Consider the following 26,277-nt stretch of genomic DNA (forward strand, 5'->3'; position numbering starts at 1 on the left):
ATAAATATTAATTATTAATACTGATAAATCAACAATTATTAATATTCATTAATAACTGAAATCAGCCTTTACTGCAAAAATTGATATAAAAATAATCACTAACAAAATGTCAGTGTATTATTTAAATTCTGCAACCAAAGTTCAGCAGTAGTCACGGGGAGTAAGGATAACTTATGTAAATCGCTGAATCATCAAGAAACACTGAATTTGAAGTGCACGTTGTATATATTGAAATTGTATTTTTCTTCTTCTTTACTGGAAACAAGTTTTGTAGAAAAAGTCAAATAACATTTTGAAAGTTGTGCACATTCATTTCATGACAAGGTAAATAGGCAAAAACGGCATCAAAAAGAAAAATGTAGTAACTGTGATTTGGGATGGCAAGGGAATTTACAGACAATTTATAGAACCTAGAACCATAATGATATCAGAAGTTTATTTTAAAACGCTGAAGAAGCTATGGAGCTATATTCAAAATAAACCGTGCAAGATACTTGTTAAGCGTGTTCTTATGTATGAAAAAAATGGATGCGACATGTTGAAAATTGAACAGTTCAAACAAGAGATTTACACCTATTCCCTGTAGTGCAGATTTGATGTCACAAGGAACTACCATCTCTTTAGATGCGGTCTGCTAAGTATTCCAGGTGTGGAATTCTTTTATGTGGTTTCCCAAAAGCTGATGTTGCCTTATATTTTGATATTGTGCTGCTTTGAGGGTTGTACCTTAGCGGACAAGTGATTTTATTAGATGCATAGGTAACATGTGATTAATAAGACATTTTTCAGTTTTTGAATAGCCCTTATAGATTGGATAGATGGCCATAGATTGGCCTTTAAGCATACGCGATAACCCAAACCTACTGGAAGGTGCAAAATCAGAAGGCCAGGAGACTGACAGGCAGAAAGGTATAAGAACCTTATCCATAATGTTCTCTTGAATATTTATTTTAAATAGAATTCAAAGGTTGTTCTTTATTAATCTTTAAGTTAAGTACCATAAGTACTTTCAAATTAAGTAATTGCATTTATTATGCTTGACATAAAATCAATAAGAAAGAAGTCATTCCGGTCTCAAAAAACAAATCATTCGCTTACTGCATGCTAAGAATTTCCTTTTTGTTTTGAAATAATTCCTAATTGATTCTACATTATCGTTCGGCATTTATTTTTAGTATTTTATAATAAACCGTATTTCATTAGTAACAATACAATAAGGTAATTTATCACTTCTCTCTTATATCGGTAGAGAAATGCCAAGACTATTTTCATTTACTTTTTCTTGTCTTCTTCAAACAGTAGTAGAAAAACCCACTTGGCAAAATTTTTTTTACCCAAATTGTTCATTAAACATTTTATACAGGGTAGATTATGAAAACTGCTGAAATGAACTCGTTATTCATATGGAGAGAATCATTTTATTCCTATGAATTTTATTGTCAACATTTTTATCCATCCGATTATATCATTCATGCAACTAAAAATAAGGATAAAAAATTAACATAGCAACAAATTTCAAATCTTAATAAATATTTATTACTTATTTTAATTTATTAAAAAAATACATCATAACAATTTTTTTTTTAGTACTAAGCAATATAAAACAAATAACAAATTTTTGATTGAATGATTAATAAATAATGGTAACATAAAAGTTGCATAAAATTAAAAAAATTAACATTCAAGCTATTACAACTAGAAGGATCATGTAAAAGTAGGTAACATCTGTTAAAGATAGATGATGCCTATGTTTTTTGCATTTAATAACTAATTTATATATATATATATAATCATTGATATATGAAAGAAAACTGAGCAATGTAACTTCAAAACATTATGAAGTTAAGTGTAATGTTCATGGTGTAATTATTTAGTTAACTAGTGTAATTTATTTCATAAATTTACTTTTTTTATTTAATAAGCAGCTATGATTTAACAATTTCTTTATCACAAGATAAATGACAAGCTATGGCACTCACTTAGAATGAAAAATAATAGTTTTAGTTTAATATTTGTTTTTATAATTATTAAAGATGCAAACATATATGACAACAAACTGATATGACTGTAAACTATGATTACGGTTTTTTAGGAGATAGATGATCTTAAAACATGCTAAAATTAAAAATTAGCAATTTTAATAAGGTAGTATGTAATTTTAGGTTTTTGAATATTATTAGAAAATTCATTTAATATTAGGAAGAAAAATTTACAAATTATCTTTAAAAATAACCTCAATCATCAAGAACAATCCAATAGGCCGACAAAATCAGAGAAAGACAAAAAAAACATATAGATAAATTAGTTTTAGCAATAAATAATAATACCAATTAGATATAAAAATTCTGTCCTAAGGATTTGAAGCCTAGCTGTGGGCATCAGGATGCGTTCCTAGGTTGCAGATGGGGATGTTAAATGTAACTCATTAATAAAACCAGGTAAATTAATGGAATAGGCAAAGTATTTAAGCAGAAATCGATTCTAAATTTTTAAATTAAAATTTTGGGAACAGCATTTCTAGTAGACAAAGCATATGTTAATAATATTATTCAATTTACATGCAAGCAGTAGATTATCCATTTTAACAATTTAGTATAGAAACAAATATTATGACATAATTTACTGTCATGTTCACAGTTAATCAGAATAATTTAAACAATCCAGATAAAGTTGACCATTACTGGTTAAATTTGAAAAATGAAGTAAACCCGTAAAAAAAATAATTAAACCAGTAACGTATCAAAATTTTTGTAAGACTTAAATGCACAAACTGGAAGAGAGGATGAAGAGAGAGAATTTAAAGGAAGATATGCCCAGCCCACAACAAAACAAAAGTGAACGGCAAAAAATTAGTTAAATTCTGCAAAACATCTGCTCTACGATTAATGTCAACAGAAAAATTAAAAAAAAAGAAAACCTACTCACGTAAATCTCCAAATTCTATCTTGGATGAATTTCAGTTGGATCATATTACAGTATCTAAAAATCAAATGACAGAGATATTAAACAAAGTGAGAATGAACGGGTTTGATTCTGACCGCAACCTCTCTCTAGTCAAAGTTAGATTCTTCCCTAAAATCACAGGAAAAACATCAACAATGAAATTTCATGCGTAAAATATTAAGAGCAAATTCATCAACTTTAATCCAATATAAATAAATGTAACAATAACTGGGAAAGTATTAAACAATCTAGGGCTGCTGAAGAAATTTTTAGCAAGTTAAAAAAGAAAGGCGTTAATAGTGGAATGAAAAGTGAAATAAAATGCTTAAACTTAAAGATCACATGTGGCAAAAGTACAACTCTAATCAAAGTCCACAAAATTTAGAACGGGTTAAAATTAAAAAAGAAACATGCATAGTTATTAGAGCAATAAAAACGTGAATTTGAAAACAAATGTATGAAATAAGCCAAAATAATCTTAACCGGAATAATCAGACACTTTCATCAAACGTTTCAATATAAACTGAACGGATATCGATCAGCATGTACAAACTTTAAAGACACAGATGGAAATAAATTAATAACTCCGCAAGACAATCTTAAAGCACTGGCTAACTATTTTGAAGAACTATTAAACTGCCAAGACCCTTGAAACATTTAAGTTTCCAAACGTAAATAATAATCAAACACCCGACTCAAAACCACCAACTAAAGGAAATTTTAAAGAAATAGTAAAAAATTTGAAAAACAAATGGAGAAGACTGTATTGTTGCAAAATGCTTAAGAACATATCAAATGAAATAAGCAAAAACTTAGAAAAGGTGTTTGAAAATATTTGGAAGCAGGAAAGGTCCCAAAGGAGTAAAAACATGCACTAATACATCCACATCATAAGAAAGGTGACAAAGCAGAATTAAGTAATCTTACTTTTATCAGTCCCTTATAAATTATCAAAGGATTTCCAAACAGAATTCAACCAAGAGTAGAAAAGGAATTGGGTGACTATCAAGGTGGTTTTAACCTGGAAGAAGTTGTGTTGAGCAAACATTTAACTTAAAATCAGTATTAAATTATCAGAAACTAAAAAACACCCAGTTTAATAACAGTGTTTGTAAACTTTAAAAAGCCATAAAACTCTATTCATAGGTGTTCCTTATTCAAGAGACCGGAAGAAATTGGAATTGACAAGAAAACAACCAAAATAGTTAAGACACATAACAGGCGCCTTTTCAAAAGTTAAATTTTTTTAGGTTACTATCTCAACCCTATCAAATAAAAACCAGAGTTAAACAAGGTGATGGACTGTCACCTATTCTTTTTAATTGCCCTCTGCAAAAGCTGATCAGGAAAATGGCAAAAGAGATTAAAGGAATTAAATATACATGAAAATATTAATGCAGGTATTTAGAATAAAGGTATAAATATCAGTCTCCTAGGTTTTGCTGACAATATTGCAATTTTCGCCAAAAATGAGGAAGTTAAACATAAAATTACTATTAGAAGACTATTAGAACAACTATTAGAAGAATGCGTCAACAAAGTTGGTCTGCAAATTTCTTTTGAAAAAACTCATGGTTCTCTAACACTAAAAGTACAACAAAAGAAATTCAAATTCATAATAATAAAAACAGTATACAAGTTTAAGTATCTAGAATTTATAACAGCAAATGTCATAAATAAAATAACATTGGAGCGGGTTAAGAAAATGCACATAGCATAACTTAACAAGGAATATGTTTAACAAAAAGATCTAATTTATCTAAAAATCTTAACTTCCAACACTACAAAACATAATTACATAATGCACTACATAATGCATTTTAACCACTTTTAAGCAATGCTCTGAATATTTTAGAAAAATGATTGCACTTAAACAACCAGATGCATAAAACATTTGTTTTATTGTTAATAAATGTTCCAACATTACTAATCTTCAGTTCATAAAATTGTATGTTCATAAAATTTTTTGTAAGAAATTAGCCTAACTACAGAATGGATTAAAACGAATGGAATCATCAATGATCTTTATACACTTTGTACAGTAACATAAAAAATAAAACAAAAATATTTTGACTGGATCTGATATATTTCCAAAGGTTTTTCATTTTAAAAGCAGCAATAGTTTATACAGCAATAATAATATTTACATAAAGTTAAATGTACAATTATTTATAAGTTTATATATGAGTGATGTTTATACCTGAAGATTATTAGTTTCATTTTACTTTCCGATTCTAATTAATTAAAATATAAAAGTAAGTTAAGATTCATTTTCTTTCTTTTTCTTCTTAATAATATAAACAAACAAATAAAAAGAACGTGACTCTTTTTATTTACTGAACCGACTAATGTTAAATATTATTCTATTTCATTAAAACATATTGTTCACTATCTTTTAAGTAATTAATTAAAACACATAATTGTTCTAGCCAAACAGAACTATAAAACAAGTAATCTAAAGATAATTTTACACCTTAACTAACTTCATATAAATATAAAATAATACAATTCAAAATGTAATAAATTTATTAAAGATTATATAAAATAAAGCGATATTCATTAAACACATGTGTTTAATGAATATTTGAGTGGTCTGGCAATTACTAATGTTAACATAACTTAGGTATTACAGCAAGGCTGTGATTACATGACTAGTCTTAAGAATAAATTACGATTTTCAATTACGTAGAATGAAAGGCTGAAGAACTGCTCTGTGGGTGAATAAGAGGGATTATGATTATAATATTGCAAGTAACAGAAAACTAATAACTACAAAATGTTGAATTATTTTCTTTAGAAAATTAAACTTTGGTTTTATGTCGATATCTTATTTTCTAAAATAAGATTCCCAAATGGCATAGAGCATCCAAATTTTTTAAAAATTAAGGTCAGCAAAGGCAGCTATTTTATCCTAACAACAATTCTGATTTAAAAAAAAAAACTAGAAATGAAACCTGAAAAATGACAGTGCATGAATGGACTGAAAGCAAAGGTGTGATTGACTGGAAAAAAAAGTCTGAAAAAATCACTTTATGGTATAATTATAAAAATTTCAGCTGGAAGAAATGTTTCAATGAAAAAAATTATCACAAAAAAAAATATATAAATAAAATATAAATACTTATAAAGTATTATAATAAATACTTTAGAAATCAATGCTACATAATTAATCTGCATTAAATAAAAGTAATATCACAAGAATACATCACATTTTTGAAAATAAAATAACATAATTTAAATTAGGTGCATTAAAGATGCATCAGGTAAGAATCTCTACGATAAGAAAAGACATAGGACATAGAGCAATGCAAGAGAGACTGAATAGACTAAACTAAAGTAGTTTGGGTGTTTAACGGAAAATACAAAACGAGAAGTTGCAAAAATAATAATAAATTTAATTAATAATATGAAGAAAACCAAGAGAAAAAAAAGGAACATTGTATAAAGATCTGATAGTAAAGTTCTATAATATGTAAACCCCTGATGTGGTAACACAATAAATAATAGCATAGATCTGGTAACATCTTTTTTTGTGAAGGCTCTTGTTTAATCAATATTTTATTATATTTAATACTTTCAAAAATAAAAGTAATGTGTTTGACATTAACATCATTAGTTTATAAAGAGGATTTTTTTTTTTAATACAATGCTAAAGTTTTTTATAACCAATCCAGTTAATGTCTGACAATGAGAAACTTGTCAGACATATAAATGGATTGGACCATTTTTTAAACCATTATATTTTTTAAAGAATATTAATTATTTAAATATCTGCAGAATTAACATTAGGTTCTGTTACTTATGTCTGAATTTTCTATTTTACATATACTTAACTATATATTACATTCATAAATTCCACAATCACTGTTGTTGTTTTCCCCATTTAATCACCTATGACCAATAATTCTACTGAATTTTTCATTAAAAAAAAAAAATTAATTAAAATGTAAGAACATTTTATTATTATCTGAAACGTAATTTTAATTTCCAAACTAAATTTTGATATTTTACTGTCATCAAATATAAATTCAAAGTATTGTGGTTTTCTATCTTTTTTTTCTGTTTAACCTCTGAAACCACCGAGAGGTATTACTCTAGAGAATGAATGAGGATGATATGTATGAATGTAAATGACGTGTAGTCTTGTACAGATTCAGGTCGACTGTTCCTAAGATGTGCGGTTAACTGAGACCCAGCCACCATATAAAAATAACTGTCTTTACTAAGAGTTGAACCTTACAACTCTCGACTTCAAAATCAGCTGATTTGCAATGAGTTCACCACTAGACCAACCAGGTGGGTGTATAGTTAGTTAAAATTAACTCTACTCCATCCCAGTAGATATAAATGAAGTAGTCAGAACTCTTAAAACTTCATACGATATAAATCTAATGTAATACAATGTGATAAAATCATACCAAACTACTGACATAAAAGAACTAGAATTATAACTTAGTTGTGTAATAAACCTGGCCCACGTTGAACTAATTCCATTTGGAATTGAAAGACTACTGATCAATGTAAACTGTTTTTAGTGGTTTTAATTAATGACAATGTCTTCAGAATAGTTAATACAAGACTGACTGCACACTAACTCTAAACTACTCTCTACATTAAACAATACAATATAGAAATAAAATAAAACAGGTTTAACAATAAAATCATTGTTAATACGAGGTCTGTTCAACAAATACGTAGACTGTTTGAATTGTTCGGGTCCAGTTGGTTCCAGTCAAATCCGCTTATGTTCATACAGATCAGCTGATTACAACGTAGTTTTTTGATTTCAAATATCATTATTGGTTGCTTAGCTACGTGGTTCTTTGTAAAGTGTGTTTTTTCCGTTTGGCAGATTTTAGAATGAGTGACTTGAATGAGTAAAGAGTTGCTGTGAAATTTTGTGTTAAACTCGGAAAATCTGCAAGTGAAACTTTTGATATGCTCAAGATGACTTACGGCGATGTTGCTACGAAGCATGCAACATGTTTTAAGTGGCATGGATGTTTTGAAGATGGTCGTCAGTTGATTGAAGAAGATGAGCGTCCTGGACGTCCTTCCACGTCAACTGACGATTTACACAAAATGAACAGATAAAATGAACAGGCAAATCAACATCTGACCATCAGAGAGCTTACTGAAGAGTATGGTATACCAGTTGGATCATGTTACGAGATTTTGACCGAAAAATTGAAGATGCATCGCATTGCTGCAAAATTTGTTCCATGCCTGATCAGACGAGCAAAAAGCCCAGAGCATCCAGGCTTGTCAAGAATTGCTTGAACGTTCAGAAGAAGATGAAAAGTTCTTGTCAAAGATCATAACAGGTGATGAATCTTTGGTGTACGGTTATGACATCAAAACAAAGGTTCAATCGTCCCAATGGGTGGTGAAACATCTCCCAGTCCAAAAAAAAAGTTTATCAAGTTCATTCCAATGTGAAGGTGATGTTGACAGTTTTTTTTTATGCTAAGGGTGTAGTCCACCATGAGTACCTCCCCAAGGCTCCACAGTGAACCAGACTTACTATATTGAAGTTCTCAAACGTCTGAGGGACGCTATCCATCGGAAAAGGTCAGAAATGTGGAAGAGTGGTGACTGGTTTTTTCATCACAACAACGCTCGAGCCCAATCAGCCCTCAGAACTTGTCAGTTTTTGGCCAAACACTCGATCACTGTTCTTCCTCACCCACTCTACTCACCTGACCTCACTCCTTGTGACTTCTTGTTCCCCAAACTCAAAAGACCTTTGAAAGGAAGAAGATTTGAGATGATTCCCAAGATTGAGGCAAATGCAAGGAAGAAACTGAAGAACATCACAAAAGAAGCGTTCCAAGACTGTTTCCAAAAGTGGAAATACCATTGGGATAAGTGTGTGCGTCGGAGGAGAGTACTTTGAAGGGGACCCAGACAAGTAACTTCTAAATAAAGTAAATTTTGTTTTATGATGTTAGTCTATGTATTTTTTGAACAGACCTCAGATATAGTTGACAACAAAACACTGGTAAAAAAATGTTACAACAAAAATTAAAAAAACATGTTAAATAAAATAAATTTTGATTTCTATTTTAATCATGATGATATTTAAATAGATTTAACTGGTGTATCCGGTAACTGTGAAATATTATCCAAATCTGTAAAGTTAATTACAATTTCTGGATTTTTAGGAGTAAATTGCCTGAAAAAAAAAAAAGGATTAATAATATTTATAATTGATTACTTAAAATAAATTAACTTGTATTTGGTATAAGTTAAGTATCATAATAATTTGCAGCCACGTTTCATAATGTTTGCTCAGTAAAGTTTGTAATCTCACTTTCAATGTTAGCCTTCAATTCGTCAAGCATATGAGGATTGTTTTTAAAAACTACACTTTTTAAATACCCCCTGAAAGAAAACGTCTACTGGTGTAAGATCTGGAGATCTTGAAGCCTACAACCCTTTTGATATCAAACGATGGCCAAAAAATTCCTGTAACATATCCAGCATTTCATTAGCAGTATGACACGTTGCATTGTCTGAATTTGCAGGATACATTTGTATTATCCCAGAAAAGGTTTTAAGCCATAGACCCGAGGCCACTAGTTCGTCTGGGGGGTGAAGTTGTGAATTGTGAATTAAAGATATCCATTAAAGATAAAAAAAATTAATCCTTTTACTCATTATTATGCTTCTGTTGTCACGGTAAAAAATAAGTCATGAATTTTTCATCATCAAAAGTTTCTGTACTTTTGTTACTGTAGTTATTACTAATCTGTATTTTGTAATTTAGTTTCTTTTTTAGGTTTCTATAAAGCATGAATACTGTTATTTATCAGTATTATTCTTACCACCATCTTTGGACTGGATTACACTAAAATATCACATGACCATTTATCATCAAATTCTTCACTTTAATTTGTTCCCTACACATAAAAGCATTTAATAAGCCTAATAAGTGAAAATGACTTCCGATCCATACTGGAATTTAAAAAATTCCAGTATTAGAGCTTAAATTTGCAATGAAGTAGAGATCAGAATGAAGTTCAGAATTGAATTTAAATTATTACATATGCTGCTGCACTTACTGCAGCTAGAGTAAGAAAACTGATAAATCTTTCCTCTTTTTTATAAATTTGAAAATTAAAACTTTTAATTAAAAAAAAAAAATTAAAATTTTTTGAAAGTTTGAAGCTTGATGATATCTCTGTTGGGGCTTGGGATAATAATCTAATTTTTCCACATAATATACATCTATATAAAAGAAAATTACAATAAAAGTTTCAACTTTTATATTTGATTTGGGTGTGAACCAAGTTATGAATTTTCAAAGGTTGCACAAATAATGTACATTTATGCTTCAATTAATGAATGAATGATTCAATCACCATTTTATTTTTTTATTTTCAAAATAATACAATACAAAACTAAAGAAAAAAAAAAAAAAAAAAACATAATTTATCACGAGGCACCATGTAAAGTGTCTTTGTTTAATCCAAACAAAATGGATTATTTTTTATCGGTATCAAGGTTATTAGCAATCATCTGTGTTAATTTTATGATGGCTTCTTTTGCACATTTATTTTCCTTGAATCCATACCAGGTTTGATCGATTACATTAAACGCTTTTAAGAAGCACAATAAATTAATCCTTATTACTTTTTCAATAATTTTGGTGAAGTTACTTAAAATATGAGTAGGTCTGCAAATCCCTGGGGTTAGTTTTCACCCTGATTTAAAAATGGTTTTATTTTAGAAAGTTTAAAGACTCAGGAAATTTTTCTTATTCAAAACAAAAAAATCTGATCAAAACTCTTTATTAATAATAATTCTGAGTGGCTTAGAATGCACTAGGGTTTTATAATAGTGACTTTTTAAAGCTACATATATCAGAAGAGTTGGTTTTCTAATTTTTAATTATATTTTTAAAAAATATTTTTAACTATATTTATTTGTTGGATACAAGAAAAAAGAGAATGACAATGCTGAACCTTAGGCAGGAAACTGGGAAATAATTTGGGATTTCTTTAATTGCAGTATTTCTTTTTTAGTTCAATGCATAGAAAAATATTAAAATAACCATTTAATCATGTTTTCATATGCATCCTCTTAACCTTTTTGTAATCCAGGATCTGACTGATCTTAAATTACGAGGGTTAATAAATTTTGTATGAATTCTTATCAGTAAGTTCTCATAATTTTTCAACAAATTTTTCAGTTACAATATCTATCTCCATTATCATAAAAATTTACTATTTCCCTTCTTTTTTTTTTTTGTTTAAACCACGGTTTTTCATTCAGATTTGTTTTCCGAGAAAACAAATTATCACCATTAGAACCTTTGATATTTCCCGTTAGAATGTGGCAGGCCATACAGAAATGATCTGTTATACTGGTATTCATAATTAAACCTGCAACATTGGTATGTTCCAGGTTTACAAATTGGTTATTAATACAGTTTATAAATATGTGATTAGTGCAGGATTCACTACTATTGGAGACCCTAGTTGGGTTATTTATTGAACAATTTTAGCCAGTATAATTGTAGTACGCTCAAATATTCAATCCCTAGAGCACTACAGTCTATTAATGATTATATTACTAACATAAATTATATCCTATGAAAGAATCTAATTTATTAACAAAATTTGCAGGAGGCTACTGAATGGGACTACGGGTCACAGAAATAGATCAGTCAGTACTATGATATCTTACAGAATGAATGTATTATTTTTTCCAGTGAAATACAGCCTTGTGATGTGATAAAATTTATTTATTTTTTTATTATTAGGTCGACTGCTCTTATTTATTGTTTATTAAATGGATGAATGTTTTTCTATTCAACAAATAGTAAATGAAGAGTACCAAAACACTATATATAGTCGTTTCAAAAAGTTGAAAAAACATTTAATAATTTTAATGAAAAAGTACAAAAATTATTTAAATTGTGTTTAGTTTCATCAGCCTGAGTAGAGCAAAGTACGGCTTCCGCAAAGAAAACATTAAGGCATTACTTATTTCCTAGTTAAACAAGAAATTGTTATATTGAAGTCCTTAAAACCAGATTTGAAAACCGTTTGAGAATTAAAGGAACAAGAAAGTTTCATAAATTTTATGGAGTTTTAGAGAACATAATTAAGTATTATGCAAGATAAAAAACACAGTTATGAAGATTATTGTTGGTAAATTCTGTCCTTAAATTTGGAGATAAATGACACAGTGGCATGCATATATGATCGACGGTGTTGGTAAGCAGATACTGAGCAAATAAGTTTGGAGAATAATGATGTGTACGTACACTTTTATCATACTACTACTACTAGCATTTCTTTCAAGAAGTACGGCTAGCAATAGAGTTTGGATCCCAATTCAAAATATTTTAAGGAAACTATCAATTTCCTAGCAATAATATTACCACATAAACAGGAAGATCTCATTCTTCTTCACATAAACTATAAGAAGACTTAAGCACACTCCTAGTCATTCAAATTAGGGAAAACCTAAAAAGTAAGTTTATCTTAAATTTAGTAACTTCTGTATAATTTCAATAAAATAAATTCCTGGTATTACTTTATAATATTTTTATTAGAACATTACATTTTTAAGGCTATAACTTTAATTTCTGCACAAAGTAAATAAGTACTATGAAAATTAATACTGTAAAAATTCTACAAGTTAATATTTAAATTGTAAATTTACTGTTTAAGAGAAACGGAAAATTTTGCTGGTCTACACATAGGCTAATATTTTTTTATGAATGATAAATAATGGATTATGTTTTTTCCAATTTAAAGAGGTTTTTCTTCAAAACTTGTGGAACTATATTGTTAGGCCTATTAAAATGGGTACACTGGGCAAGTTTAAAATCAGTTAAGGCTTAAATCCACACACTATTTGTACAACTTTAAGAAATTCATAACTTGGTTCAGTTAAATATCAAAGTCAGAACTACGAGGGCTATTCAAAAAGTAAGGAACGTTTCCACCTGACGCCGCCAGGCGCATGCCAATTGCGTATATATTGGTGTGCTCGTGCTCAGCACCTCAGTCAGCATCCAGTCGTGACAACGGGAACATCTCTGCACTGCCCGTTTTTTATCTACAAATTTGAAATGTGTGCTGCAATCGAAAATCCCGCCAGTTGTGAGGTGTGGTCTCTGATTTGTTTTTTATTGGCAAAAAACTTAAAACCAATAGAAATTCATCGGGAACTGTGTGAAGTGTACGGGAACAACGTAATGAGTGAAAGTACTGTCAGGAAGTGGTTCATTCAGTTTAAAAATGGCCGAACAAACGTTCACGATAAAGAGAAGAGTGGACGTCCGAGCATTGTGACTGACGATCTGGTCTCCAAAGTTGATGAAAAAATTTGTGAAAACCGCCGTTTCACAATAACTGAGCTTTCTCTATGTTTCCCACAAGTTTCACGGACTTTATTGTTTTAAATTGTTTCACAGAAGCTAGGCTACCACAAATTTTGTGCAAGATGGGTGCATCACTGAGTGGTTGAGATCACAGGCGGCAGAATTCTATGACACAGGAATTTCAAAGCTTGTCCACCGCTATGATAAGTGCCTGAATTTGTATGGTGATTATGTTGAAAAGTAGTATTTTAGTCCCTCTTTCACATGTATATAATAAAAAGTTTTTCTTGTACTTGGTTTTTTTAAAATTCCAAAACATTCCTTACTTTCTGAATAGCCCTCGTATTACAGTAGTTTTATTTTGTATAGACATATAATATGTGCAAAAATTTGATTTTTATCCCAAGCCCCATCCAAAATATTAAGTCTCAACCTTTCAAAATTTTAATTCATAAAATTCACTAGCCTGTCGCGCTGATCTATTGATTAACTTGTCTATCAGTTGTTGAACAGCTGATTTTTGAAGTTGAAGGTTCTGAGGTTCAAATTCTAAAAAATTAGTTGTTTTATATGGATCTGAATACTACACAGTGGATACTGGTATACTTTGGCAGGGATTTTCAATTAAGCACACATCTCAGGAATGATCAGCCAAGTCTGTACAAGACTACACTTCACTTATATGTCATACAAATCATCCTTATCTCATCGGTCTATGGGGGGCTGCTTCTTGTTCACTAATTGAACAAACTGCAACATATACATTAGGAAAAAGAAATTCATAAAAAAGAAAGAAAAACTTTTGAATGTTCTTAATTTGAGCATGGTAGCATATGTACTAACAAAAAAATCAAATTTGATATCACACTATTTCATTGCAAAGTTAAGATCTAAAAAATGGAATTTGTTATATTTTGATATTAGAGGTTATTTTCACTTATCAGGCTTATTAGTGTAGCTTTTAATGCAATGGACGCAAATTAAAGAGAACTTAATGAAAAAGATTGTGCATAATGCAATGTTTAGGTACAATCATGTACAAAGATATTAATGTTTATGATAATGACCACAAAGACAAAAATTATAATTTAATTATAATTAAATATAATACATTAAAAAAAAAATTAACAAACACTAAACAAAAATGACTACTACTCGTAAGCAGGTTGGGATAAAAAGATTAGTTTTGGACTGCTAGTGTATGTGAGAATAAACATATAAAAAATCTGATGTGGGCATCACATAACTTCCTTGTACGCTTATTAAATTACATATACATATTTTTTTTAAATGAAAAGTATATAAAATTTTGTTTCATTAATAACTTCTGATATTTTTTCATTTGTTATTTTTTGTTTTTGAATTATTATTTATTGTACAGATTTTTTTACAATGAGAGATTAGTAAATCAATATATTAAAACTGAAATAAAGTTAAAAAAAAAAAGGAGTTGAAGTCTGATTCGAACTGATGGGCCTTCCCCTAAGATCCAAATACTTCATTAATTAAAATTTTTTTTAGGCTATAACTCTGGAACCGATGAAAATAAGTATCACTTATGATATATCATTGAAAACCTCTCAATGAGGCCTTATTACTGCAGTTAAGAAAAAGTCCAAAATCCAATTTTTTTTTTAATTTTGGGATTTTTGGACAATTTTGGTTCAGTCAATTGCAATCAAAAGGGGAAATGCACAACTAGATATTACAACCGTCATAAATCCAAAATTTCAACATCCTATGGCTAATTGTTTTTGAGTTATGCGAGATGCATACGTAAATGTACAGACATCACGCAGAAACTAGTCAAAATTGATTCACGGATGGTCAAAACAGATATTTCCGTTGATATTTGAAAACAGAAATTTTTCACTATCACAATACTTCCTTTAACTTGTACAAGGAAGTAAAAATTACAAATTGTTAAGCAACTTAAAAATATTTTGGTTGGATCACTTTGTATGGGCTGACACAATATATTTTATTATTTTAATTGCAAAATACAAAATATTTGGAATGAAGAATTTTGAATAGCAATAAAATTTGGATAATGCATCAACTATAGATACCTTTCCTTAGATTTTTGGTTTAATGATAAAATAAAAAAAAAATGATGAGATCAGTGTCCAATCGCACCATACAAGATAAAGAGATTCGAGAAATAAAGATGTTTGACTTCCAGCAGGAATAGGAGAACTAAATGAAAAATTAAATGACAGACCAAATTCATCTAGATGCACAATGAAAGAGTAAATTGAACCATAAGAGTGAAGATGTCGAAGAAGACTATGGAAGAAATAAGAAAAAGAGTAAAGGATATTAGAAAGGATAGAAATCAAGAGGTGTTTCTGAAGGAAACCCAACAAACAGTTGTATAAAAGTAAAAGAAAAGATGAATATTCAAGCATTGAACAGAAGTAAATCAAGACTGCTTACCTGAGATATCACATTTGATGGAATACGATGATAAGCTAATAAATACAATATAATTTTAAAGAATTAAAATAATTTGTCTGTAAATATAATGTAGCAGTTAGACATATGATCCTCACTGCAAGGGTATGAATGATTTGGTCACTTACACTCGTGAAATGATGTGACCCCTCATTTCAAATCATAACTGTGTGGTAAGATTGGAAGCATAATAGTTAGTAGGAAAAACACAATTATGAGTGCCTGGTGGTTTTGGGAACACCTAAAAGAGTTTATTTTCCATCTTGAATCTCGCTCAGATACTCTACAAGCAGACTGAAGGCATAAGAGTATTTAATTTAGCAATTATTTTAGATTGTTTGATAATTTTTCATTTGAATTACAAACATTGTTTGAAACGTTCTCAACCTGACAAAGAAAACGCAAGATTTTCAGGCAATTTGTTTTATTTTTCAATGTAGTCATCACCTTGTAATTCAATACATTAAGACTAATGACATTTCAACTTTTTAGTAACCTCAGTATAATGTGATTTGCTCCTATACTCCAAAATAAGCAGTTGTCTCAAATTTATCTCATCATATGAAGTGAATCTTTGTCCAACAAGCCACTTATATAGGTTTGGGAATAGGAAGTAATTACTAGGAGCCACATCCACCATATGTGGAATCCCTTTGAAGCACAGGTCATGGGGTTTTGCAGGCCCATTATTGTGGTGAAAGAGCATTTTCATTTCGACCAAATATGAACATTTAACCTAAATAGCACCTTTCAATCAGTCCAGTAGTAAAACTAAATATTCTATAAGATACAGGTACTCTATAAGATACACACAATGAGAACTTCAATAAACCTTAGCCATAACTTTTCATGCAAATGAAACAATTTTCGCTTACTTTGGTCCACTTTCACCTGATCCCACTCATTGTTTGGTAGCTGGCATGTAATTGTGAATCCATATTTCATCTATTGTTATAAAACTGGGAATAAACTGATCAGAATTGTGTATATATAAATCTAAACTCCCTCAAGAAGTGTTCAGTCAAATGTGTTTTTGGTCAACTATTAACAAACACAGCACCCATCGAGCAGAAAGCTTTCTCATAGCCAAAACATCATGTAAACTGTCTATCAATATATCTGCAATGGGACTAAGCTTGCATACCTTTAGTCAGTAATCATTTAATAAAGGATTGTGAACTTTTATGTAATTTTGTCACTCATAGCAGTTTTTGGGTGTCCCAATCATTCATCATCTGTATGATGATGTATGACTATATTTAGATGCTGCAAACCACTTTTTAGCCACTGGAAATGAAGGGAAAGAATCTCTTAAAGTGGGATCTAACTCTTTTTGTATGTCCGTTGGGGTTAAACCTTTTAAAGCAAATTATTCATAATACTTTGAATTTCAATTTTGCCAAACTTGTTTGGTTCAATCGATCAGGGCAAACAAGCAACTAAACACATGTGTATGAAACTTCACACCATGCCAACCAAAAGATTGTTCTTGACAAATGTCACACTCATTTGGTCATATTTGCGCCACCTCAGGGTCAAACTACAAAATTTTCTAAAAACCCTGGTAATTTTTAAAATAATATGTGATAGTTTAATAACACTTTAAACAACACATTGTACTTTTTCAATATATATATATTTTTTAAATTTCTTGTAAGAGATGAAAATATGAGCAAAAATTTGTCCTTTCATGTCTGACCTAGAAAATTATAGAAGCTGCTTTTCTATAGAAGTATTTTTAAGTTGCGCGAGACAATGAAATAAGCTTATATGAGAAACTTACAGTGCATTCTTCATCATTTTGACCAATAAAGAATATAATGAGTGATACACATAATAGGACAGATTTTAACATAGAGTAGATTTTTTGGTTATAGGCTCAGCCCCAGAACTTAATAGCCAGACTTTCTATACATCCAAATTACAAAATAAGTGAAACAGTACTGCAAGATTTGATTCCAACAAATTTTCTTATGTCAAATAAATAATAAAATTGCAATAGCTCAAGGCACACACAAACCATAATTAAAAATAAAAATGGATTTCAAGTTACCTGTAAGTAACGTTAGATGCATCAAACATCCTTTTAGCAGCGATTGTTGTAACTTTTTTTGAATGCTTATCGGACATATATACGACTTCTTTTATTCCAGACTGTATAATAATCTTAGCGCATTCATTACATGGAAATAATGCCACATATATTGTACAATCCTTTACATCTGATGAATTTTTATTTAGTATAGCATTCATTTCTGCATGGCAAACTAGAGAAACAAACAGCCCAGATCAGATAAAATCTGTATATTGTATGATTATACTTTAGAAAAAATTAAAGTATCAACTTACAAATATAATATCCAGGTTACCATCTTTGTTTTTACTTTTCTAGTAAAAATGAAATCATAAGTTTAATGTACAAATTTTGAAAGTTCTTTAATTCAAAAATTAAAAAAAAAATTAATTCTATTCAAATCAATTTTGAATAAAATCTATTATTTATCTTCTTTTTTTTAAATTATTTTTGATTACTACTTTAAGAAAATTACAAAAATAATATATTTATTTAATACAATCAAAAACTAACAACACAGATTAATGATTATGAATTAACATAACAAAATAAAAAACTTTCTTTTGTAACAGAAAAGGCCCAATCTTTTCGCTTAAATTACAGTGTGACACTGATTACCCTAATGTTGAATTTTTCAGATCCCCATCTAAGTGGACTGCTTATAATCACAATACCAAATATAAAAATAAAATTAGTATACTATTTAAAAAATCTAAAATATTATTTGAATAACGCTTGGCTTCAATAGAAAATATATTTTTATTGAATCTCTGTTTTAACTGGGTTTTGTAATTGGTTATTTTCAAATTCATATAGCATAACAGGGCCTTCACGAAAAAGCCATGAATGTTTCTCTATCATTATGGACTGCTTGGATTGACAAAAAGAATCCAATTCTATATAGATTTTTTTTGTTTAAAATGGTTACATGATCTTCATAAATGTCTTGGCTAAAACTTAGAAAAATGATTGAAAACATAAATAAAAATAGAATTATAAAGAGACAAATAATGAAACTTAAACATTAAAGTTTTAAATTAATCTTTTTATTTATTCTCTCTGAGTAAAGTGTGATTGGCAGCATTTTGTCCTGCATAACCCCCTCTGTAACCACATGTTCTTTGATTGTTTATATCTCATTTAGTTTTCGTGTTATTGTTATTTGAGTGCAACTTGTTTACATATTAGTAATGATTTTCGTAATAAGCAATTATCAGGAATGACAATACAAAAGTTTTGCATGAAACTGGGGAAAACTTTCACAGAAATGTTTCTACTTTTGAAACAAGCATGTAGAGATGATGTGCTAGGTCATACACAATGTTGCCAATGGTTTTCATGATTTAAAAGTGGGCATCTGTGGATCAAAGATGACCCTCGACCAGGAAGGCCTTGGACTTCAACTGATGACACCCGCGTTCAGAAAATCAACAATCTGGTGCATGTAAATCACCAATCAACTGAAAGAGAACTTGCAGAAGAGGTTAGCATCTCAATCAAATAATGCCTTGAGATTTAGACTGAAAAAATCAGGTTCCAGCAAAGTTTGTTCCTCGTTTGATAACCGATAAGCAGAAAGAACATCTAATGGCCATTTGTCAGAAATTCTTTAACAAGCTGATGATGAAACATTCATGCAAATGATCACAACATGAGATGAAATCAGGGTTTACAGTTACAACAAGACAAAACTTCAATCATCAAAAATCACACATTACAAAAATCACTACTAACACTTAAAACACATTGCACTCGAATAATAATAATTTGAAAACTAAACAAGATATCAACACTTCAAGAACATGTGGTTGCAGAGGTCATGCTGAACACAATGCTGCCAACCACATGCAACTACAACTAAATATCTCTGTTGGTCCGTAATTCAAAATGTTCAGTTATTTTCTGAACAAACCTTGTAATACCAAAACGAGTAACTAAAAATTCATATTTTTTACTTAAAGTCTATCAAGCGATTCCATAGATATTCTTAATCTGGAAACTGATATTAGCAAATAGCTCTACAATAAACATGTCATGAAAGGGAAACATGCCAGGCTGTGTACATTAATGTCAAAAAAAAAATATCAGATTCATTTTTGAGATATTAATTTCTACAGAACAAAAGCAAGACACATGGAAGAGAAAATATTTTCATTTTTTTTTTTGTGTGATAAGTCACTTACCATAGCTTGGTACATAGTTCTGAAATACTCTGTATATGCCTACAATTATAACAGAACTAATTATAATACAAAATAATTTAGAACGATAAAATAATTTAACATTTTAGTGACTAAGATTAACAAACATAGTCTAGTTGCTGAGAGGTATTCACGCAGTACATTTTACTGTACATTTATTAACTGTCGTTACACTCTGTGTCCAATCTTTTTTATTTATAAATTTTAAAAATAATTTTATACAACTCATATATAATTCCAATCTTTATGATAATAAAACTCTACACCAAGAAAAAATATTTATTGGAAAACCTTAGTTTTAAATCTGTTAAATATATATTATCTTGTCTGAATTTTTTTTTTAATTCTCAACGACCAAAAATTTTTCTTTGAAGTTATAATCAAAACAACTTTTTTTTTTACATTTATACTTTTTTAAAAAATAAAAAGCAAGTAAATTGAAGTAAATTATCTGTAAAATAAAAACATCTGAAATGAACTCCAAGCCTAGGATTGGTGTTTATTACACAATTTATTTTCAATAAAAATAGACTGTCGCCCAGTTAGAAGTACATATTAAAGAAAATATTAACCAGATGAAAAATGCCAAAAATAAGCCTATTCAAAAGTCAAGAACCTTCTGGATGAAAACCAAAGGTTTTGCCACAGAGGTCAGCTAGCTACAGTATATAATAGTATTTTAAATTATTATTTATTACATTTTCTTTCTTAAAACATTTTTACCAATTTTTCTACATTAATTAACAAACTAACTTACCAAGACTGTAAGGCAAATCTTGAACAAACTTCATTCTTTAACAATCCACAAGAAGTTGAATGCATATTTGAGAAAAAAATGTTTACACATTAAAATTATTTATTTAGATTAAAAAATTAGAAACAATAAAATGGACTGTTATAAATTAAAGAAATTATAAGACTCATTTAAATAAAATTAATTTTTTTTTTCACTTTTTCAAACTGTGTTCTTTTTGAATTCTGCAAATGCCTAAAAAATCCACTAATATAACCAATTATATTTTTGGCATGGATTATAAAGCAAAATGTAAGAAATAACCACACACCATAAGACAACGACTTAGTTACAAATAGTAGCTGTTTACTTTGAAAACAAGCTCCAGAACAAATAATCTATTACAGCAATGCAGGTATAAATATTGCTACGGTAAGGTAAACAAATATTGGTATGGTTATTCAACACTGACCTAAATTACACAACCGTATAGTTGAATAGGTATATGGAAACAAACTGAGCAGCTATTTATTATAGCATATTTTTTGTTCTTGGTACCAGAATACAAGACTACTGTTATCGTACAAATTGCATGAGGCTACACCGTTAACTCCAGGAACACATATATTTAAGTGTTTATAAGTACGGTACAAAGTGTATAAGAGTAATAATAATTAAAATATATATATATGTATAATGCGGGAAAGAAGAGATGTGCAATAGATACTGTTAGTAAGGTAGTGTTGATCCCACATTTCATTATGTAGTTGTATTATTTATTATTTTATATTCAATAAATTGTTGATAAGATTACATCTGTGTAATCCTTGATTTTGCCATCTTAGGTAGTTAAGTTACTAGTGAGTTGGCATAAAAACTATCTTCTTTTCCAATTCTTCAAGTGCCTAAAAATCTAATCATACAACCAATAGTTTTTGGCTTATGAAATATAAAGCAAAATGTAAGCAATAACCACACACCATAAAATGCACAACCTTCACTGTCTCCAGCACACGAGGTGGTACGATATGCTTAAAATGTTGAATGTATATGATTACTAAGACAGAACATTATCGACATAATGAAATAATGAGTAGAGAAATTAAAATACTTCAGAACATATGTAATACTATATTTGTAATTATTTATTAAGAAACATTAAAAGAAATGAAAAATTAACACATCGTGCTTTATTTAACTCTACAAGTTACTGTACACATATTGTACTTGAACGTTCTTGCACCAGAGAGGGAAATAAATTTATACAACAAAGGCAACAACAAAAAAAAACTCAAGAGGATGCTTTTGTTTAGCCTCACATCTGGCATACAATTTGCCTAGAAAATTCATTCATCAATAACAAACAATCAGTTATATGCACGGTGCTATTAATATGTAAGCAAAGAAATAGCAGATAATTTGAAATGTTCAGGAAACTGCAAATAATTATCATTAATTAACAAACTATTATTTGGTATTATATAATGACTATCAGAAGATATTATTTTGCTAAATTATTCATTTTCTCTTTTATTTTTTAATGATATATTATATATCATTTTAATAAATTAACTTTGAAAATATCATTTTAAGCCACAACATACAATCCCTGACTTGTTAATTATGTTTTAGATCACAAAATCTTGTGATTTAGGCTTTAATGAATAAATCACATACAAGGTTATTTTTGTAGCCGGCTATAATAACCGCAGGTCAACTGAGAGAGTTCAACACAAGAAAACAACTTCAGCCGGCACTGATAAACATGCTACAGGAAATAGAATCAATTGGTTAGAAATTGAATAGCGTCCACCATTTAATACCTTAGCATTAAACATTAAACAAACTTTAACCTTAAGATGAAAGAACTAAAAATTAAATTATCTGTTTATATAAACACAACAAAAACTCTATTTGGATTTTTTATATTATAATGGTTATTACAAGAGTATTTAAAATAACTTCTATTAAAATAAGTTACTTAAAATAACTATTCTATTTTTATCTATTTTAAGTACTGTATATGTATGTGCCAGGATTAATATTCATCGTATTTGATTATCACCATGGTCTCTTATGTAATCATCCATACACTTAACAATAGAGGTCTTCCAAAATGTTCCCACAAATTTGTTTTGATAATTATCTTTATTCTTTTACAATTACAGTTCAACACAATCAATACAATTAATAAACAAATTAAATTACAATTAATAAACAATTAATAAACAAATATAAAAATAAAATAAAATATATTACAAATAAGTACACACACAAATACAATTAAAATTCAACAAGAGCTGGATTTTAACTGTAATTTATTAGAAACCGATCATACTAGTATAATAAAAAATACAAACCGTATAAATGTTTATTATCAAGTTTATTTGGCATATTCTTCCCCCAAGGGAAAAAATCATCATCACAACCGATCGGCATACCATTATAACCGATGCCAACTATTTTTTTATCCTTATTAACTATACAAGCACCTACTTGAGAACATGGATCTTTACTTCTTTTTGCCGTAAGAAATGCAACAGCCATAAAATAATCACTCCATTCTAAATAATTTGTTCTCTTAAAATTTGGTTTCCTGTAAAAAACAAACAAAAATAACAACGTTATTAAAATAAAATTGCATACTGTTTTATTTCATATACATAAAAAAAAAAAACAATATCTATTAAAACAAACAATATATTATAAAACAATCTAATCATTTGCAAACCCCTTATTACCAGGTCTCTGAGAAAATTCTATCACTCACAATGCCAAAGTATATTTGATAAATAACAGATCTGATAATCTGCATAACTTATAACGCAAATAATGAGATTAAAAACTACGCTATATATATAAAGGACGTAAAGTAATAAATCGAATTCCCAAAAGTAAACCAAATTCTACTACCATTAACGACTAAACGAAAATAAACTAAAACTAAAAATAATAATCAGTACAATAAAACATGTACAAGATAACCATCAATCCACACCCAGTCTAATGACCATAAATTTTATTAATATAGTTTGATTATGACCTCGCATTTAAATGATATATTTCAGTGCAGCGGGACTGCAGCGAAGTGAAGTATATTCACTTCAATGCAGTGAATATATACTTCATCCTAAATTCGAAGCACCTGGGTAGCCCAGTCACAGATACACATCCTCCACATTTGACTCTTAAGTGTTAAATTCAGAATTAAACTACATCTGTAATACCAAGCACACCTAATAAATCCTATCAGCCTTTTCCAATCCCTCCATTAAGTAGATTAATTATCTGTTCTCCTGTTAAGACACTGTTCTGCAGTTTAGAATTTCTTATATACACTAATATCGGGCACCTTCCGATAAACTGTGATGTCTTCTTCCTCTAGCCTAATGTGGTATGCATAATGTGCATAACCACTGCCTGCCCTCCCTGCCCGAACTTTTATTTAATCTCCATAGTGCACTCCGTGTTCTAAATATTACAGACATTTCACTCCTGTTAAATTTACCAGTAAAATAATTCCTATCTTCAAGTACATGATTCAGACGATGGTAAATATTGTGAAATAATGACTTTTCCGCATGCACTATCCATTTCTCCTTAAATCCTTCATGTATTCATTCACACCATTCAGCTGTATATTCCAATCATACATGCCTTCCACATCCTTGCTACTTTCACAGCCATACCTTTCCATCATTGACTTCCACACCCTATACCATCCAATACTGTGCTTGATAACTTTAATAGCAAGTTTACACGGCCAACAATCTTCTTTTAAGTTTAATATATTTATAATTCATACTAAAATTAAAATGAAATAAATTAATCTTATCCATTTCCAAGTATATTACATAATTACAAGTGGACTGCGGCAAACAGGATAACTTTTTAATAAAAAACCTTAACAAAACCTTTTAACCTTTTTAACAAAATTCATCAAACATATAATAACCCCAAATCACATGTAGTCATAAAGTCCCCCGCGTATGTTACCACTGCCCTGTTACCACTTCAAAGATATCCCATTTACTTTTCACCGGTATTTCATTGTTAGTCAAAAAACTGCTCCACACAATATTCAAATTAAATTTGGCTACTGATACCAGTTCCCTTATGTGCTCTCCAAATGACAGCAAAGAAGTGAAAGTAATGACCAAGTATTTATTGACCACCTGGATTTACTCATTTCCTCAAAACCATTTTTCATAACTTTCTAACCGACCCTCTATCCTGAAAAACGTAATCTTTGTTTTCTCCAAAATAATTATTAATCCCCATAGTGCGCAGTATTTTTTTAGATTGTTAATCATTATCTGAAGCAAGGATGCCACTAGCATCAGATCATTGGCATATAACAATCCTTTAATATTAAGATCATCTATCCAAATGCCCTCCCTGATGAAATCGACAAGATCATTGATAAACGATGCGAACATAGCAGGAGACAATAAAAATCCCAGTTTTAAGCCGCTAAATGTACTAAACCCTTAAGTTAAACCCTCAGAACACCACAGAAATGCACACGTATTTTTATACACTTCTCCAATAAACCTGCAAAACTTGTAAGACAAATCCATTTCGTACAACTTATACAGAAGCGTCAATCTAACTATGCTATCAAAGGTGGCTCTAAAATCGACAAACAGACAGTACACCTTACTACCTCTACTTCTAAGTTTCAAATTAATTAAAGTATGCAGATTAAATATATTGTCTGTAGTAGAATAGCCTTTTCTAAAACCAGCTTGAGACTCATTTAAAATATTGTTGTCTCCTAGCCACTTCATTAGCCTGTTTAATAAAAATACCCAAAAATAGTTTTGCTATTGTATTAATAAATGAAACACCTCTGTAACTCTTAGTATCCGACAGATCTTTTTTATGGATCGAGCATATAATTTCTTCCTAAAAATTACTGGGCACTTGACCGGTCTCTAAAATATTATTAAAAAATTTAACCAATATTCTATTGAAATCCTTCGGTGCAGCTTTGTAAAATTCAAAGGGAACCCCATCTATATCCGCAGCTTTATTTTCTTTTGCTTTCTGCAAGGCAGCATTCTATCTCATCGATTGAAGCATCCAAAGTTTCATCCATTCTAAACAGTAACACATATGTAACTGGAACAGACCCCTTCCTACAGATAACAATTGGGAACAAAAAATATTTTTTCTTTGTCTTTGGAAGAAAAATTTGCGATTCTGACAGTAATTTTTCTCCTGAATTCAAATATGATATCAGTTTTTCCCTATCACTCAAGGTTTCCGAGAGACAGGCATTTATAATTTCAAACATTTTAATACTTTCTGCATTCTTAACTACACAATATTCAAACATTTGACTCCCCTAGAAAGTAAGAAATAATGATTTTCTGCTATATTTCGCCTGTGGAGCATCCCTCTTGATGGTCCAACAATAATCGGCCAACATATTAGGATTCTATTTGTCTTGTTACCTCTTTTTCATAGCTGAAATCTCCTGATGAAAGTGTTCCCTGTGCTCATCACTCACTTGCCAAGATTTTCTGGC

The 26,277-nt window shown here is 29.6% G+C and overlaps 1 protein-coding gene across 7 annotated transcripts in view; it reads right to left on the bottom strand.

The window, feature by feature from the left end:
• LOC142332171 (deoxycytidylate deaminase-like) overlaps positions 1-26,277 on the bottom strand; it is a 37,614-nt gene that overhangs the window by 7,181 nt on the left and 4,156 nt on the right. Inside the window, exons 2-4 of one of the 7 annotated variants that reach the window (XR_012758186.1) lie at positions 23,105-23,340; positions 17,790-18,003; positions 2,926-9,118 (exon numbers count right to left, since the gene is read on the bottom strand). Coding sequence is in view for 5 of the 7 variants with exons in the window: in XM_075378446.1 (XP_075234561.1) it covers positions 9,025-9,118; positions 17,790-18,003; positions 23,105-23,340 (544 nt within the window). In the remaining 2 variants the exon portion in view is untranslated. Of the gene's footprint in view, positions 1-1,521; positions 9,119-17,789; positions 18,004-23,104; positions 23,341-26,277 lie in introns of those variants that run through there. The other 6 variants (XR_012758187.1, XM_075378444.1, XM_075378447.1 and 3 more) reach the window with 6 other exon arrangements.

This window comes from Lycorma delicatula, chromosome 11, assembly GCF_047948215.1.
Source record: "Lycorma delicatula isolate Av1 chromosome 11, ASM4794821v1, whole genome shotgun sequence".
Classification (NCBI taxonomy): Eukaryota; Metazoa; Arthropoda; class Insecta; order Hemiptera; family Fulgoridae; genus Lycorma; species Lycorma delicatula.